General features: G+C 45.3%; 2 protein-coding genes across 2 annotated transcripts in view; one reads left to right on the top strand and one right to left on the bottom strand.

Moving 5' to 3' along the window:
• The window catches only part of GNPAT (glyceronephosphate O-acyltransferase), a 73198-nt gene extending 64607 nt beyond the window's left edge, over positions 1 to 8591 (bottom strand). The window contains exon 1 of the mRNA XM_077486279.1: positions 8415 to 8591. Within this exon, the coding sequence (XP_077342405.1) occupies positions 8415 to 8444 (30 nt within the window). The 5' untranslated portion in view covers positions 8445 to 8591. The remainder of the gene's footprint in view (positions 1 to 8414) is intronic.
• Positions 8592 to 8650: 59 nt separating this feature from the next.
• FSAF1 (40S small subunit processome assembly factor 1) overlaps positions 8651 to 17697 on the top strand; it is a 30539-nt gene continuing 21492 nt past the window's right edge. Inside the window, exons 1-2 of the mRNA XM_077486280.1 lie at positions 8651 to 8853; positions 16781 to 17103. Of these exons, the coding sequence (XP_077342406.1) occupies positions 8781 to 8853; positions 16781 to 17103 (396 nt within the window). The 5' untranslated portion in view covers positions 8651 to 8780. The remainder of the gene's footprint in view (positions 8854 to 16780; positions 17104 to 17697) is intronic.

Here is a 17697-nt window from a genome sequence, read left to right as displayed (position 1 = left end):
ATCTGGAAGCCCCCTTTAACAAGGGGACCCCCAGATCCCGGCCTGCCTCCCCCTGTGTGAAATGGTAAGGGGAGTACAAAAGTACCCCTACTATTTCACCAAAAAAGTGACAAAAGTGTTTAAAATGACAAGAGACAGTTTTTGACAAATCCTTTATTTAAGTCTTCTTCTTTCTTCTGGTCTTCTTCCTTCCTTCATCCTTCGGTTTCTTCCTCCATCTTCTTCCTCCGATCCTCTGCTTCTTGCTCTGGTGTTCTCGTCCGGCATCTTCCTCCATGGCGTCTCTTCTTCCCCGCTTCGATCTCGGGCTGCTCCGTGCAATGGGAGGCTCCCACTGTGAGAGGCTTCTCTTCTTCTGACACTTCTTTATATAATGGAGGGCGGGGCCACCCGGTGACCCCGCCCCCTCCGACACACGGTTCCGTTATATAAGAAATGTCAGAAGAGAAGCGTCACACAGAGGAAGCCTCCCATTGCGCAGAGCATCTCAAGAAGGAAGCGAGGAAGAAGAGACGACGTGGAGGAAGGTGCCGGACGAGAAGACCGGAGGAAGAAGAAGATGGAGGAAGAAGAAGATGGAGGAAGAAGAAGATGGAGGAAGAAGAAGATGGAGGAAGAAGAAGATGGAGGAAGAAGAAGATGGAGGAAGAAGAAGATGGAGGAAGAAAGGTAGAAGGAAGACGAAAAGGAAGAAGAAAGGAAGAAGAATTGAGAAAGGAGAAAGGAAGAAGAAAGGAAGAAAGAAGAAGACTTTAATAAAGCAATTGTCAAAAACTGTCTCTTGTCATTTTTAACACTTTTGTCACTTTTTTGGTGAAATGGTAATGGGGTACAATTTCACACGGGGGGGGGATCTGGGGGTCCCCTTGTTAAACGGGGGTTCCAGATTCCGATAAGCCCCCCAGCCCACAGACACCCACAACCACCGGCCAGGGTTGTGGGGATGAGGCCCTTGTCCTCATCAACACGGGGACAAGGTGCTTTTTGGGGGGGGACCCCAAAGCATCCTCCCAATGTTGAGGGCATGTGGCCTGGTATGGTTCAGGAGGGGGGGGCGCTATCTCGTCCCCCCTCCTTTCCTGTGGTCTGCCAGGTTGCGTGCTCAGATAAAGGTCTGGTATGGATTTTGAGTGGGACCCCCACGCCATTTTTTTTTTTTTTGCCGTGGGGTTCCCCTTAAAATCCATGCCAGACCTGAAGGGCCAGGTATGGAATTTCTGGGGACCCCCATGCATTTTTTTTCTTTTCTTAATGCTAACATGACCTGTGTGCAACTAGCCTTAAAAAAAAAAAAACAAACAAACATAGAAATAAACCAGTGCAAAAAAAATAAAGAAAAGTAAAGTTGAGAGGTGCACCTGTTCAACTTATGCAAATGAATCTACGTGGCTTGACATTTACTAAGATTTTGCCGGCGCAAGGGGAACCAGAGCACTTGAACGTGCGCAAATGCCACTTGCGCATGCGCAGTGCATAAATTGACGTCACGCAGCTCCAAGTGTATTTGCAGGCGCAGCAGGCTTGTTCGGAGAAAGTTACTTTTCCATTCTATTTTGGCCATATTTGTTACTTGGACAGTTATATCTATACTTGATCACATCACCCCCATAATATTGGGACTTCCACCTTCTTTAACCACCTTCAGACCGGACCATTTTGCTGGTAAATGACCAGAGGTCTTTTTACAATTTGGCACTGCGCTGCTTTAACTGGTAATTGCGCGGTCATGCAATGTTGTACCCAAACAAAATTTGCGTCCTTTTCTTCCCACAAATAGAGCTTTCTTTTGATGGTATTTGATTGCCTCTGCGATTTTTATTTTTTGCGATATAAACGTAAAAAGACCGCAAATTTTGAAAAAAAATTATATTTTCTACTTTTTGTTATTAGAAAAATCCAATAAACTCAATTTTAGTCATACATTTAGGCCAAAATGTATTCAGCCACATGTCTTTGGTAAAAAAAAAAGTCAATAATTGTATATTTATTGGTTTGCGCAAAAGTTGTCACATCTACAAACTAAGGTACGTTTTCTGGAATTTACGCAGCTTTTAGTTTACGACTGCCTATCTCATTTCTTGAGGTGCTAAAATGGCAGGGCAGTACAAAACCCCCCCCAAATGACCCCATTTTGGAAAGTAGACACCGTAAGGAAATTGATAAGTGGCATGTTGAGCCCATTGAATATTTTATTTTTTTGCCTCAAGCGATTGAATAATGACAAAAAATAATTTTTTTTTTTTTTTTTTTTTACACAAAGTTGTCACTAAATGATATATTGCTCACACATGCTATGGGCATATGTGAAATGACACCCCAAAATAAATTCTGCTGCTTCTCCTGAGTACGGGGATACCACATATGTGGGACTTTTTGGGAGCCTAGCCGCGTACGGGGCCCCGAAAACCAAGCACCGCCTTCAGGCTTTCTAAGGGCGTAAATTTTTGATTTCACTTCTCATTACCTATTACAGTTTTGAAGGCCATAAAATGCCAAGATGGCACAAAACCCCCACAAATGACCCCATTTTAGAAAGTAGACACCCCAAGCTATTTGCTGAGAGGCATTTTGAGTCCATGGAATATTTTATATTTTGCCACAAGTTGCGGGAAAATTACAAACTTTAATTTTTTTTTTTTTTTTTTTCACAAAGTTGTCACTAAATGATATATTGCTCACACATGCTATGGGCATATGTGAAATGACACCCCAAAATAAATTCTGCTGCTTCTCCTGAGTACGGGGATACCACATATGTGGGACTTTTTGGGAGCCTAGCCACGTACGGGGCCCCGAAAACCAAGAACCGCCTTCAGGTTTTCTAAGGGCGTAAATATTTGACTTCACTCCTCACTACCTATTACAGTTTTGAAGGCCATAAAATGCCAAGATGGCACAAAACCCCCACAAATGACCCCATTTTAGAAAGTAGACACCCCAAGCTATTTGCTGAGAGGCATGTTGAGTCCATGGAATATTTTATATTTTGCCACAAGTTGCGGGAAAATTACAAACTTTTTTTTTTTTTTTTTTTTTCACAAAGTTGTCACTAAATGATATATTGCTCACGCATGCCATGGGCATATGTGAAATGACACCCCAAAATAAATTCTGCTGCTTCTCCTGAGTACGGGGATACCACATATGTGGGACTTTTTGGGAGCCTAGCCGCGTACGGGGCCCCGAAAACCAAGCACCGCCTTCAGGCTTTCTAAGGGCGTTACAGTTTTGAAGGCCATAAAATGCCAAGATGGCACAAACCCCCCCCAAATGACCCCATTTTGGAAAGTAGACACCCCTAAATTTAGGGGTACACTAGTGAGACTAGGTAATAAATGGCGGGTGCCCTGAAACTATAAAAAAACTAATCAACCAGCGTCACCTGTAACAGTTATATGGTGATCACTGGTGAAAGGGTTAACTAGGGGGCAATCAGGGGGCTTTATGCGGTAGTATATGGGGGTCCCTGGCGCTATAAAAAGCTGCGGCGAACCTAAATACCTACCTGCCTAACTAGCGTCACCTGTGACACTAATACAGTGATCAGAAAAACGATCGCTTATTAGGCTGGGTTCACACTGGAGCGATGTGGGAACGCCACGAATGTGCGGCGGGTTCCCGCATCACATGCCTCCCGGCGGCAGTTCACACTGCCCTATGCGAACTGCTGGGAGTGTCAGTGAAATGTTAATGACACCCCCAGATCAGTTCGCATATCGCAGTGCGATCTGCAAACTCGGATCGCATGGTGTGAACACCCATGCGATCCGATTCTGCTGCGGACCAAAAAAAGGGTCCCGTGCGAGTTTGCGGCGGATGCAACACGAATTCAGCCATACTATCTGTATAGCTGAACTCGAATCGCACAGAGATCGGATGTGATTTGCACTGCAGTGCGGTGCGAATCACATCCGTTCTCATAAACCGCTGCAATGTGAACCCAGCCTTAGTGACACTGGCGACGGGGGGTGATCACGGGGTTAAACCTTTATTGGGGGGGTTAGGGGGGTACCTTAGAACTAAAGGGGGCTAACCCTAACTGCCCTAACAGTTATTACAGTCACAAATGACACCCGCCGGGTGATCAGGGGGTTAAACCTTTATTAGGTAATAAATGGCGGGTGCCCTGAAACTATAAAAAAATAACTAACCAGTTCACACTGCCCTATGCGAACTGCTAGGAGTGTCAGTAAAATGTTAATGACACCCCCAGATCAGTTCGCATATCGCAGTGCGATCTGCAAACTCGGATCGCATGGTGTGAACACCCATGCGATCCGATTCTGCTGCGGGCCAAAAAAAGGGTCCCATGCGAATTTGCGGCGGGTGTGGCGGGTGCGACATGAATTCAGCCATACTATCTGTATGGCTGAACTCGAATCGCACAGAGATCGGATGTGATTTGCACTGCAGTGCGGTGCGAATCACATTCGTTCTCATAAACCGCTGCAATGTGAATCCAGCCTTAGTGACACTGGCGAGGGGGGGTGATCACGGGGTTAAACCTTTATTGGGGGGGTTAGGGGGGCACATTAGAACTAAAGGGGGCTAACCCTAACTGCCCTAACAGTTATTACAGTCACAAACGACACCAATGCAAAAAAAAAAAATAAAAAAAAAAAAAAAAAAGCAATTGGTGTCACTGTGACTGGGGGGGCAGGGGTAATTGGGGGGTGATCGGGGGGTAAAGGGGGGGGGTGTGAGTGTGCCTGGCATGTTCTACTGTGTAGTGTAGTGCTTGTGCAACTCACCGATGCTCTCTCCTCGGTGCCGGAACGAAAAATACCGACACGAAGGAGAGAATACATCACTTCCTCTCCTGTGTTTACATTACAGGAGAGGAAGTGATGTCACGGGACATTTTCATTCGTCGGGAGCGATCGCGAGGGGGTGGCCATGAATGAATGGCCGTCCCCCCGTCCGGGATCGCTCCCGAACGAATACCGACCGCCGCAGGCACCGGGCGGGGGCCCGATCGGGCCCCCGACCGGCGGGCAGGCAAGGACGTACATGTAAGCCCTTATGCCTGCCCGTGCCATTCTGTCGACGTACATCGTCGTGCGGCGGTCGGCAAGTGGTTAAATTATGAGTTGAAGAATGCGTGCGCCAGGTCTATAGTGGTGCACAGATCGCCGCCTCCCATGCGCCGGCATGTTATTAGTGAATGGGGAATTGCGCTGTGTTACAGACGCAAATGCTTTGTGAATACGAAAACGGCCGTTGCGCATCAGCGTGCGCAGCAACTCATGGCGCAAACCTTTTGTAAATGAGCCCCTATGTGTCCATGCACAAATGGGCATTTACAATCACTTAGAGCAGGGCTTGACAAATTTGCTTGGAATCTAGGAGCCAGCTAAAAAAGTTAGGAGCCAGGTCCGTGATGGCGATCCGGAGCTGTCCCTGGCCTGACATGGAGACGAGTGAGGGGAAGATAGCGCGCCCGCCCCCCCCACCTGTCTCCAAGTCATTGCCCATAGCTCTTAGAGGGACATTTTTTTTTTTTTTTTCCAAATGACAATTTTTTTTTAAAATTGCATTTTAGTGTAAATATGAGATGTGAGGTCTCTCTGACCCCAGATCTCATATATAAAAGAGGACCTGTCATGCTTTTTTCTATTACAAGAGATTTTTACATTCCTTGTAATAGGAATAAAAGTGACACAATTTTTTTTTTTTAAAAGAACAGTGAAAAAAATAAAAATAGAATTTAAAATAAGAAAAAAAATAAAATAATTTTAAACGCGCCCTGTCCCGCCAAGCTTGCGTGCAGAAGCGAACGCATATGAAAGCGGTGTTCAAACCACACATGTGAGGTATCGCCGTGATCGGTAGAGCGAGAGCAATAATCCCAGCCCTAGATCTCCTCTGTAACTCAAAACGTGCAACCTGTAGAATCTTTTAAACGCCGCCTATGGAGATTTTAAAGGGTAAAAGTTTGTCGCCATTCCATGAGCGGGCACAATTTTGAAGCGTGACATGTTGGGTATCAATTTACTCAGCGTAACATTATCTTTCACAATATAAAAAAAAAATTGGGCTAACTTTACTGTTATGTTATTTTTTTATTAAATAAATTATTTTTCCCCAAAAAAGTCCGCTGCGCAAATACGGTGTGACAGGCAGTATTGCAACGACCACGATTATATTCTCTAGGGTGTTAGAATAAAAAATATATAGAATGTTTAGGGGTTCTAAATAAAGGGAAGGAGATAGGCGGGCAGCGAAACAGGCAGGGGAAGCTTCATTAGCATTGCTGGTTGTCATACCAACGGCCACCACAAGAGGGCGCCAGATTCCAGAAGGAACCATAGGACCACAGAAGGCCTCAAAGCCGCGACCTCAATTACCGGCGGTGGTGCCCGGGTTTTGTCGAGCCCCGATTTAGAGGCAGGGGGGTTTCCAAGCAGAAATCTGAACGCACCATAATCGCGTACAGAAGAGCTTTTGGGCAGAAAATACGCCTAAACGTTAAATGCGTTTAGTTCCTGAGCATTCATTTCAATGGCCAGAATAAACCACTATTCTGGCCAATTAATTGAACGAACACACAAATTCTTGGCACATCTGAATGCGTCTAAACACACCTAAATGCAATTGAAAAATGCGTGTTTTCTCCTGTCAGGAAAAAAGTATTCAGAAAAGCCTAGTGTGTAGAAGACTTATCTGGCTCCTGTCACTGCTCCAGCATGGTCTTTCTGCTATCAGGACACTGACCATAGGCTGCTGCTGTCAGTCAAACTCTCATGAGGAGGGAGTGGGGGCGGGGCTTAACAGCACTCTGTGTGTGTGTGTGTGTCTATGGATGCGCCCAGCTCAGAAGTGCTCCCACACAGGTGCCCCCTTAGCACAGTCTTGCTAAGGTGGCATGTTGAGAAGTTGACAGCACTGGCAGGAACTGCCAAAAGAGGAGCTAAAGGACCGCTCTTTTCAGGCTCCTGAATTACAGCGTCAGCGTTTTACCTCTTTTTTTTTTTTTTTAAAGCACCTGGTTAGAGCCATATGCTCTAATAGGGGTCAAAAAAGGTGACCTGAGAGTGCCAATCTGGGTACTCGCAGGTCACTTGGCTGTGTTAGGAAAGCAAATGAATATTCACTTTTCTAACACTAAACAGCCTCTCCGCCAATTAGGTGCTCGGATCTGTTACCCGTCACCTGATTGGCTGAAACGACAGGTGCTGTGATTGGACGCCTATCATGCGTTCAATCATAGCAGAGGATGGGAAGAGAGGACGCGAGAAGGCTGCGCTCCATGGGGCACAGTGAGGCTGCAATCGATGGGGGTTTTTTCAGGATTTTTCAGTTTGGTTGCACCCCCCACTCCCAAAAAATATATAATTTGAGCACCAGCTGGCACTGCAGCCTGGTGGGGCAAACATCGATCTGGAGGGAATGTACCCCTATGTTCTTTCAGATCTGCACCTCCTGCGCACATCAATTTGATTGTGTGACCGCTGTGTCCATTGGACACAGATCACCAATCCGAATACTAAGCAGTGCTTTAGAATCACTTTAATGGATGGAACCATGAGCCCAACATCAGGCTACAACACAGGGGTAATAGAGCCTTAAAGTGTTACTAAATCTACATCAGTAAAAATCAGTCTGTATATGCAGTAACGCATGCTTGTTATATTCACTGTGGAACCTACGGAGTTAATCTTTCCAATTGTTTAAAAAAAGGCTGTTTGATCCTGTCTCTCTGATGCTCCCTTTCTTCCACAGTCCCCAATCCATCTCCTGACAGCCTTGGGCGCACTCTGCACATGCTCAGTTTGGTGTGTATCGCTAGAGCAGCGTTTCTCAACTCCAGCCCCCAAGCGTCCCAACAGGTGATGTTTTCAGGATTTCCCTCAGATGAAACAGCTGTGGTAATTACTACGACAGTGAATCTGATCAAATCACCTGTGCAAAATAATGGAAAGTCTGAAAACATGACATGTCGGGGCGCCTTGAGGGCTGCAGTTGAGAAACGCTGCGCTAGAGTATTGTTTTTTTTCTTGGGACAGTCCCATAGGGCCAATCAGCACTGTTCAGACAGAGGGTCAGGGAACCTGCAGCCTCATGGGACAATCAGGGGAGAATGAAAACTCCTCCTACAAACTTTAACAAGACACTGATAGAAGTAACAGGACTGCTGATGAGAAAAGGTATTTAGCAGTTTATATTTACTAAAATGATTGCATTTGCATGTTGTGTGGGAGACTAGGTATAGTGAATGCAGGGTCCTGGGTTTAGTGACATGTAATCCTTGCTCTGTCCAGGTATGCTGTGTGATGGGAAGACATGACACACATTATATATATATATATATATATATATATAGAGGAGGATTCTCCAGTGTTGGAGGAACACGATGAACTCTTCTACAACTCCCACAGGAGGATCAGCTCTCCTCATTCATTCCCCCAACTTACTGAGTACGGGGTGCCCACAGCTGCCTCCATTTCTGCCACTATTCCCCTTCAGCGAGCCCTCGGCTCTGTGACCATCGTCCTCCCCCTCTCCTCTCCACACACGCCGGGTGAGGTGGTCACACAGAGGCACAGGAAGAGGCGGGGATCGCCCCAACTGCTAAGGCGAGAGCCATTTTGACAGCTACGGGAGCCGTGCGGGACAAACATAGACAGATAGCGAGCGTACTGAGGACTGAGATTCCGCACGGATCGAGGACTTCCGCCTAGCTGCTGGTGACCCAATCGATGCACGGATCAGGGGCTTCCGGTCAGCTCCTGCTACACGTGTTTGTGTTGATGTGCTGGGTGAGATCGTAGCTCGGTACGATGACAGGGGGAGAGGAGGAAGGAGATGTTCAGGATCAGCTGGATTCTGTGCTCAGTAACCTGTATGATTTCGGTAAGTGAGAAAGTCTCCTGATCACCGATCTGTGCCACAACCACACTGTAATTGGCACCCCCTTTCCCTGCTGCTCCTTACAGTAGGTGTAAGTCCTAACTAAACCTTTATGATGTCCATACAGGGGGTAAGACAACTGAACAATTAGTGGCCAATTTGACAAAACTTTTCTTTTTTTTTTAATTGAAAAAATTTAATTACATTGGGTACTGATCAAGAGAGAGAAACATTGTGTGGCTGGCAGTTTTGGACAAACTGTGAATATTGGTGGCTGCGGACAAAAAATAGCTTGTACATGGCCAGTCAATGGTAGATCGAATGCGACTGACTCACAAAGGTGCAGAAAACGCCACCAATCGATCCCAGTATGACCCCCCCCCCCCCCCACCACTGAACCACTTTGAAACCATCACTATCTGTCACTCGTTACTTGGCAGTGGCATTTATCTTTTTTACTCGTCATCTCTATGTCACTTTCATGATTTTGTCAACTTGTTTTCTGAAACGTTTCTGAACAGATTTGCACTTTTTCACAGTATGTGAATGTAAGCCAAACATTTGCAGTAGATTATTCTTCCTGTTTGGACTGAACGTTTGTGAGTGATGCACCGCTTCTGATTTTGCCAATCTACGTGGCAGTTCTGCACTGGTGAAGAATAAGGATGAGCTCCAGCGTGTTCGCATCCGCCACATGCAGAGCTCGTCCAGGAAGCCGGCGCAGCACTGCGCTAATCACAGGCAGACATTGCCCCGATGCACAGCTGCAGAGATCGGGCAATGTCTCACTGCCTGTGATTAGCGCTGTGCCGACTTCCTGGCGGGCTCTGCGCATGGTGTATGCGAACACGCCGGAGCTCATCCCTAGTGAAGAAACATACCTCCCAACTGTCCCTGATTTGTAGTATTGTCCCTCATTCCTTCTCATTTGTCCCTCATTTTGGTCTGATGTATATAAAATGCACTTCTTAACTATCAATAAGTGTTTCTCAGTGCTAAACGTTTCATCTGATTTCTAAATTTCTGCATTTGTAAATTCCAAATGCCAATATAAAGCAATAGCAGTGGTAAAAAAGCACTTGTGGGTTTAACCAATCTTGTTTTTTTATTTTATTTTTTATAGTTTTTTTTTTTTTGTACAATTCTCCTTTAAGGGGGCGTGGCAATGGGTGTGTCCTATTTCTGCATAGGTTTGCTGATAGGTGTCTCATTCCCATCTGAAAAAGTTGGGAGTAAGGATGAGCTTTGGCGTGTTCGCACGGCCCGCCAGGAAGTCAGCGCAGTGCTAATCATAGGCAGTGAGACGTTTCCTGATGTGCGGCTGCAGAGATCGGGAAATGTCTCACTGCCTGTGATTAGCACAGTCCCAACTTCTTGGCGGGCTCAGCACATGGGCTGTGCGAACACGCCGGAGCTCATCCTTAGTTGGGAGGTATGAAGAAATGTCAAAGGAACACCAAGGATTCCTCAAAAGGGTCCAAAGCTTTATTTTCGTATTCACATAGTAAACATACAGCAATGTTTCGGAGCTACGCAGGGCCCCTCCGCCAGGCTCCAAAACATTGCCGTATGTTTACTATTTGACCACGAAAAATAAACTTGGACCCTTTTGAGGAATCCTTGGTGTGCTGATGATGGTCTGTTGTCAGTTTCCTATTGTGTGTACACCAGTCCGTCACACAAAAGTCCAAAGTACAAACACGCATGCTTGGAATCAATGCTCACCACATACAACATTAGCAGAAGGTGCCCAAAGGGTGGCGCTCAAGAGCTGAAATTCCATATAGTATGTCACTACATTTGTGTGTGTTTGGCTGACAATTGTATAACATTTATATGCAAGACAATTGTGTAACATTTGTGTACAGACGATAGGAAAATCTGATAACAGATCGTTGTCTGCCGAAAATTTACTAGACTGCCCTCCAACATTTTGTTGATGGAAAGTTGGACAACAATTGTCTGATAGAGCGTACTAACAGTCGGATTTTAGGCAGTCTGTCATCACACGATGGGCTAACTTTACTGTTTTTTTTTTTTTTTTTTAATTCATTAAAGTTATATATAAATGCATTTGAAAGACTGATAAATACAGTGTGACATAAAATATTGCAACAACCACAATTTTATTCTCTAGGGCAGGGGTGGTAGCATGCGGCTCTTTGCCCGGTTCCATGCGGCTCTTACGTTCAGGGATGGACTGTCCATCGGGAGTATCCCGGTGGGCCGATGGCTCAGTGGGCTGGTTTACAGTGACAGGCAGCCTGAGTCTCTGCACTCCTCTGCTTATGAGAGTATAAGCGAGGACCTGCTCCGCTCCTCCCACACATCAACAGCCAATCAACAGGTAGTGTAACCCTCCCCAGCCCGCCACATTTGAATACATAGGTGCTGGAGTGAGGCTGAAGGGGGGGCAGAGGAAGGAGAAACACACTGTATCTGAAGCCTATGACATACAAGAAGGTATGACCACAACTACAGCAAAACCAGTCCTACAAGCACACAGAGCGCTAGCTGAATGTGAACAAGATCGTGGGATTAGGGATGTCCCACGATCAAGCAATGTCACATGTACACTGGCTGCAGTGTCTTCCAGATATCAATGGCTTCGGGCAGTGTGCAGGTTACTGATCTGTCCTCCCTTCTCCCTCTGTCTTGCTCTGTACTTTTCTTTTTTTTTTTTTTTTTTAAATAGCTGTTTTACCTGCACACTGATAAGATATGCTCAGCACATTCTCTGTCTGTTGATAGTGTGACACACGGCTGGCTGTTCACCAGTTCAGCTTCTTTTCAGTTATTTATCCAGAGCTCTGTGTGTGCTGCATGCTTTCTGTGATGTTTTTTGGAAGAATTTACTGCTAGTTCAGGCTAGAAGACCCATTAACTGTTTGGCCCCTTTCACACGGGACAGATCAGTAATGATCCGCCCCGTGATGATCCGCTCGCTCAGCGGGGATCGCTCCGTTGTCCCCGCTGAGCTGGCTGCGGACAGGGCGGTCTCCGCACACTGTGCGGGGACCGCGCTGTCAGCTCTCCGCTCTCCTCTATGGGGATCGGATGCGCACGGACCGTCTGTCCGTGTTCATCCGATCCGCTCTGCAGACGGATAAAAAAATAGGATTTTCCTCCGTCTGCAGAATCGGACAGTAGCGGAGGCGGACGAAATCGGGTGTCTGTGGATGTTTATCCGCAGACACCCGCTATCCCATAGGGATGAATGTATGCCCGTATTTAATCCGCAAACAGATGGATGAAATACGGACATATCGTCCGCATGTGTGAAAGGGGCCTTTATTGTTATCCTGACCAGTTCACTGTTTGTAAGACAATTTGTATTTTGGAAATTAGATGAGCTTCTGTCACATGGATGTACTTTCAAAGGAAGATTACTGACTTGATCTTGCAGAACTGTTTTCAATACAGTGGAGCAACCCTGTGACACATTACACTTTTACACTGGGTTCAGACATCTCTGACCATCTCCTGTACCATGTCTGCAGTCTCTGACCATCTCCTGTACCATGTCTAGTTTATATACTGTTTTTTGCGTGTTCGCAAAATAAAAGTGGGCCAGTCTGGATAAAGTCCAGGGCCGAATTTTTGTCCCAGTCCAGCCCTGTTTCCAATCGTTCGCCATCCGCTCTCACTCCCCCGCCCCCTCGCTCTCACATCCAGGCAGACACAGTCACAGACCATGGGAAATCACAGAACTCTAACATAAACATTGTAACACTCAACATTACTGCAGGGTCGCTACAGTATTTTCGTCAAATGCGCATGTGGGCAGTTTTTCATGTATGTATTGTAAATTGTTCTATTATTGTTTATGGATTTGGTTAAACAGTTTGTCCGTGTGAGAGTGCACACAGTGTTCATTGTTGAAAATGACTGGCCTGTGGTCTTTGTAGTGTTAAAACAGTGTGTGACATTTACAATAAATCCAGCTGAGCAAAAGTATGTGTGTATGAGGAAGGGATGGGGTGATGTTCATGTGTGCCCATGCGTATGATGTGGCTCTTGGTCTTTGTCTGGTTGGCCACCCCTGCTCTAGGGTGTCTACTACAAAAAATATATATACTGTTTGGGGGTGCTAAGTAATTTTCGATCAAAAAAAAATAATTTATGATTTTTACTTGAAACCAGCAAATGTCAGAAAAAGGTTTACACCCCTTTCACACCAGGGCGTTTTGCAGGCGCTATAGCTTTAGAAATAGCACCTGCAATCCACCCTAAAGAAGCTGCACCATTGTGTGTAGTGTGAAAACCCAGAGGGCTTTCGCACTACAGCGGTGCGCTGGCAAAACGTCAGAAAAAAGTCCTGCCAGCAGCTTTTTTGGAGCGGTGAAGGAGCGGTGTGTTTACCGCTCCTCCACCGCTGCTCCCCATTGAAATCAATGGGGCAGCGCTGTAATGCCACCGGCGGTTTTAACCCTTTCGCGGCCGCTAGCGGGGGGTAAAAGTGCCCGCTAGCAGCTGAAATGCGCCGCAAATCCGGCGGTAAAACGCAGCTAAAAATAGTGGCGTTTTACCACCGACGCAAAGGGCGGTGTGGTGTGAAAGGGGTCTTAGTGTTTAAATGGTTAAACTTTTTTCACTTCCACACAAAGTCTATTCCATTGACAAATTGTTACAATGTTTATACTTAAAGCGGTTCTGCACCTTTAAAAAAAATATATTAAAAGCCAGCAGCTACAAATATTACAGCTGCTGACTTTTAATAAATGGACACTTGCCTGTCCCAGGGTCCAGCGATGTCGGCGGCAGATGACGAGCAATCGCTCGTCTTTCTGCTGCCCCCGCCGCCATCCTCTGTCAGGGACTCGGGAAGTGAAGCGTTGCGGCTTCACTGCCCGGTTCCCTACTGCGCATGCGCGAGTCGCTCTGCGTGTCTCTGCTGGTCCCCGCTGTGTCCTGGGAACTGTGTGTTTCCCAGAACACAACGGGGGGGGGGCATCTGCGGGGGTCTGTCCCGGAAGTGGGTGCAGATACCTGGATTATCCAGGTAACTGCACCCCCCCTCCCCCTGAAAGGTGTCGATTGTGGCACCGGAGGGGGGGGAGGGATCACATGAGCGGAACTTCCACTTGAGGGTGGAGAACCGCTTTAAGTTCAACTGATAAAGAATGTTGTGATTCAAAGTGAATATTCGGCAAAAGAAAATATAGAGACATGGATAAATGGGGGAGTTTGCATTGAATACGTCCCTTTCATATCACACTTCAGCAGCCCTGCTTTTGTTCAAATAGGACATTAGTGAAAAAACTGGCACTATTGCTGGTATTTGTTACCGCACAGCGTAGATTTGAAGCCGCCTAATTTTTCCTTAGGGGAAAGATTCTAAGTTATTAATAACATTGGGGAATAATAGATTCTCATTCCTTAAAAGAGAAGTATGGAGAAGAGAAGCCAAAGCTTTTGTGGCCATGTCTCTTCTGGGTCACAGGAGTGCACTTACTTTTGCTCTCTTGTGACCCAGAGTCAGCAAATAGCGGGCTGTTTTCTGCTATTAGTTGACGTCAAAGCCTCTCCGGGCTCTGGAAGAATCCTGGCCATATTGTCATGATCCACCCAGCTGCCTCATTGACAGCTGACTGTGGTTCCCAGTGCACAGCTGAGAGCAGAAGCCAGCTGATCCCGCCCCCTCACCAGCCTGTCACTTCAGTGAGCCGTAGAGGGGCTGAGCAGAGAGTGGCTACTGGCAGTCCTTGCTCTCCTCTCCCAAGCGAACAGTCATATGATCACTCAGTTCTCTGGCTTAGAGCCAGTGAGGGACAGCTGCAGCATTAGACTGCTGCAGCAGCATGGAGGTGAGAGTATGCATGAATGTTTGTTTTTTATATCGCCCAAACTTCACTTTTAAGTAATTTTAAGTATCAGGAGATATTAACATACCAGTGTGAATTTCTAGAGCCCATTCACACTGTTCCATGTGCACTTTACCATGCATCGATGTGCATGGCATTGAGCAGCCCTGTCACTTTCTGTTGGCCCTTAACAAGCTTCAACACGCCAAATAAAAAAGTACCTGACTTATTATTGATCAATGTAGTACACAGTGCAATGTTTACTTGTTGACATAAGTTGGGGGCCAGGTAAATTATGAATTGGATGTACCCCAAAATGCATGTTCAGAGAATATTGCCGAAGCCTAAGGGCTAGTTCACATGTGTGGCAGCCCTTGCCACCCTTATGAAAAGTGATCCACAATACGTTTGACAGTCGGTAAGGTGGCAGTATGTAAAGCCTGTAAATACCGCATCGCAATCGCGCGGCTCCATAGATTTGCATGGATCGCTTTCGGTGGCAGCAATGCCCACCAAATGCAACATGCGGTTTAATTTGTTCTGCAACCTCCAAGGACAGCATCGCAGATGCAGCATGTGTACAACCCCAAGCGGGTGCACGTCTGTGTTAAGATTGGTTGTTAAACTGTGCCTCAACTACCTGGTTTTACTGCTCCCTTGGCCACACATGTGAACGAACTGCAATACTTATAATTTCATAAATCGTGAAAATACAAATTTTTAATTTCTAGATACCTAATGTAAGTTCTTACACGCTTAATAATGCTTAGTATTATATGTGTGTGTCCCCAATGCAGCTAGGGATTTTGCAGAGCAGTGTTGGTAGCTCTGCACACGTTCAGTTTTCAGTGAGTTTCTATGCAGAGCTTTCCCTCCTTATTATATCTGAGCAGCCCATGTGACTATAGAGTCTCACATGTGGGTGTATACACAGTGTTAAATGACAGCCCACCCCCACTAGCCCACTAACCAGCTAAACACATGTAAATTGATGGAGGCTTCACCTCCCTCTTACTGTAAGACACAGGCTGGAGGGGACTGACAGCCTGTGACTGGCAGAAATCCACCTACGCCATGGTATTGCCAAAAAATAATACATACCGTATATACTCGAGTATAAGTTGACCCACCTAATCTTACAACAAAAAACTGGGAAAACTTATTGACTCAAGTATAAGCCTAGAGTGGGAAATGCCACTATTGGTAAACAATGCCCATCTGCAGCCTCACTGTGCCCACCAGTACCTTTTGATTACAAACAGCTGGTGTCTCCCACTGTCATGCAACTGCAGTCTTAACTGTTTGGCGGCCATCCACTGTAACAAAGCCCCGCCTCCTCCTCATCCGTGATAGACGGAACACTGATTCAGTTTCCCAGCATCGTATCAGTGTTTGGTGTTCCGCCTATCACAGACGAGGAGGAAGCGGGGCTTTGTTACAGTGGACGGCCGCCGAACAGTTAAGATTGCATGACACAGCGGGAGACCCTCACTCAAGTATAAGCCGGAGGGGGACTTTTTCAGCATAAAAACTGTGCTGAAAAAGTCAGCTTATACTCGAGTATATATGGTATTTCATTTTAAATATTTATATGACAATTTAAAACAGTTTATTGATATTAAATATTTATTTTTACTCTTTATTCCAAAGGTTTTTTTTATTATTTATTGGACATGTGACCAGCAGCAGAGGACTAGAAGCTCCTCCTGCTCATGTTTCCCTGCAAACAGGCTGGGAAAGAGCTGGGTCGTGTGACATCTGCGTATCAATTGGGGGAAAAAAGGTAATTCAATTTATTTTCTAATTATTAGAAGAAAAAAAAAAAAGAAGGGACAATGTAAATTAATCAGTGTGCATTTAGTATTGATGGGCTAGTTGTAGCTTGATCAATAATCCAGTACAAAGAACGCTAGGATGCAGTAATCCATTACAAACACATTTTATATTTCAGCAGATTGGATCTACCAGTGAAAGTTGATTTGTAATCAGCTTGCACTGGTAGATGGATACTGTAGCAGATCTAATTGCAGAGATTTTATTATTATTTTTTTACTATACCATTCATATAATTTTTTATTTTTTTTTGTATTTTGTAATGTACTTGTATATTTTCCTGATATTTGCAGGTGATGATTTCGAGCCTACCAAAGCGACCGTATCTAGTGAAGTAAAGAACAGTAAAGAACAGAGTGAAGGCGCTTCACCCGATATTAAAGCAGAAGAAGTGAATGGCTCGAGGGAACATTTGGAATTTCCGAGCTCTAGACGGGGAAAGAAAAATCCTTCCTTTTTCTTTAATGCTATCAAGGACGAACTGCTCAGCCAGCCAAAAGGCACTGACGTCCGGAGTAGTTCTGTCTCAAAACCTCATGTTGAAGTTGTAACATTTGTCAGCCGTAAAGATAAAAAGCAAGCCAAGAGCAGTGAAGCGCAAGATGCAGATTCCAAGGTAAGAGAGCGTTAAACCTCTTGTAGATATTTTGCAAGGAATTTAAAAGTGCTCTACATACACTAGATGAAAAAATCATTTGAAAATCTGTCATTTGGACCAATCCTTTGTTTTTCGTCCAGTTAATGGGCACAAATAGAAAATCGTTTTTCACTTTTTGGAGGCAAAAAACGAAAAAAAACAGGTTGGAAAACGTCTGCCAAATGAACGATGAATTGAAAGGTAACGATAGCCATATAGTATATGAAAAATCGTTCAAACTTGGCTGTGACCACAAATGATAGTACATCACGTAATGACCGGATTTCCAATGATAAATTGTTTAATGGACATAAATCGGCTTTTCGTCCATTTTGTCACGTATGGGCAGTGTGAATGATGTAATTTTTAACAACGAGAAACACAATAATGGTCCCCATATATTAGACAAAAATCGTTTGAATATCTGTCATTTGGACTGTTTGTTCTTTTTTTTCGTCCAGTTAATGGGCACAAATGGAAAATCATTTTTGACTTTTCAGAGCTAAAAAAATCAAATATACAGGCTGAAAAACTTCTGCTTAAGGAACGATAAATTGAAAGGTAATGCTAGCC

Source organism: Lithobates pipiens, unplaced genomic scaffold, assembly GCF_037356315.1.
Source record: "Lithobates pipiens isolate NorthernLeopardFrog02 unplaced genomic scaffold, aLitPip1_a1.2 Scaffold_18, whole genome shotgun sequence".
Lineage (NCBI taxonomy): Eukaryota > Metazoa > Chordata > Amphibia > Anura > Ranidae > Lithobates > Lithobates pipiens.
The sequence above is the reverse complement of the archived record's forward strand: the minus strand, read 5'-3'. Positions and strand labels throughout refer to the sequence as shown.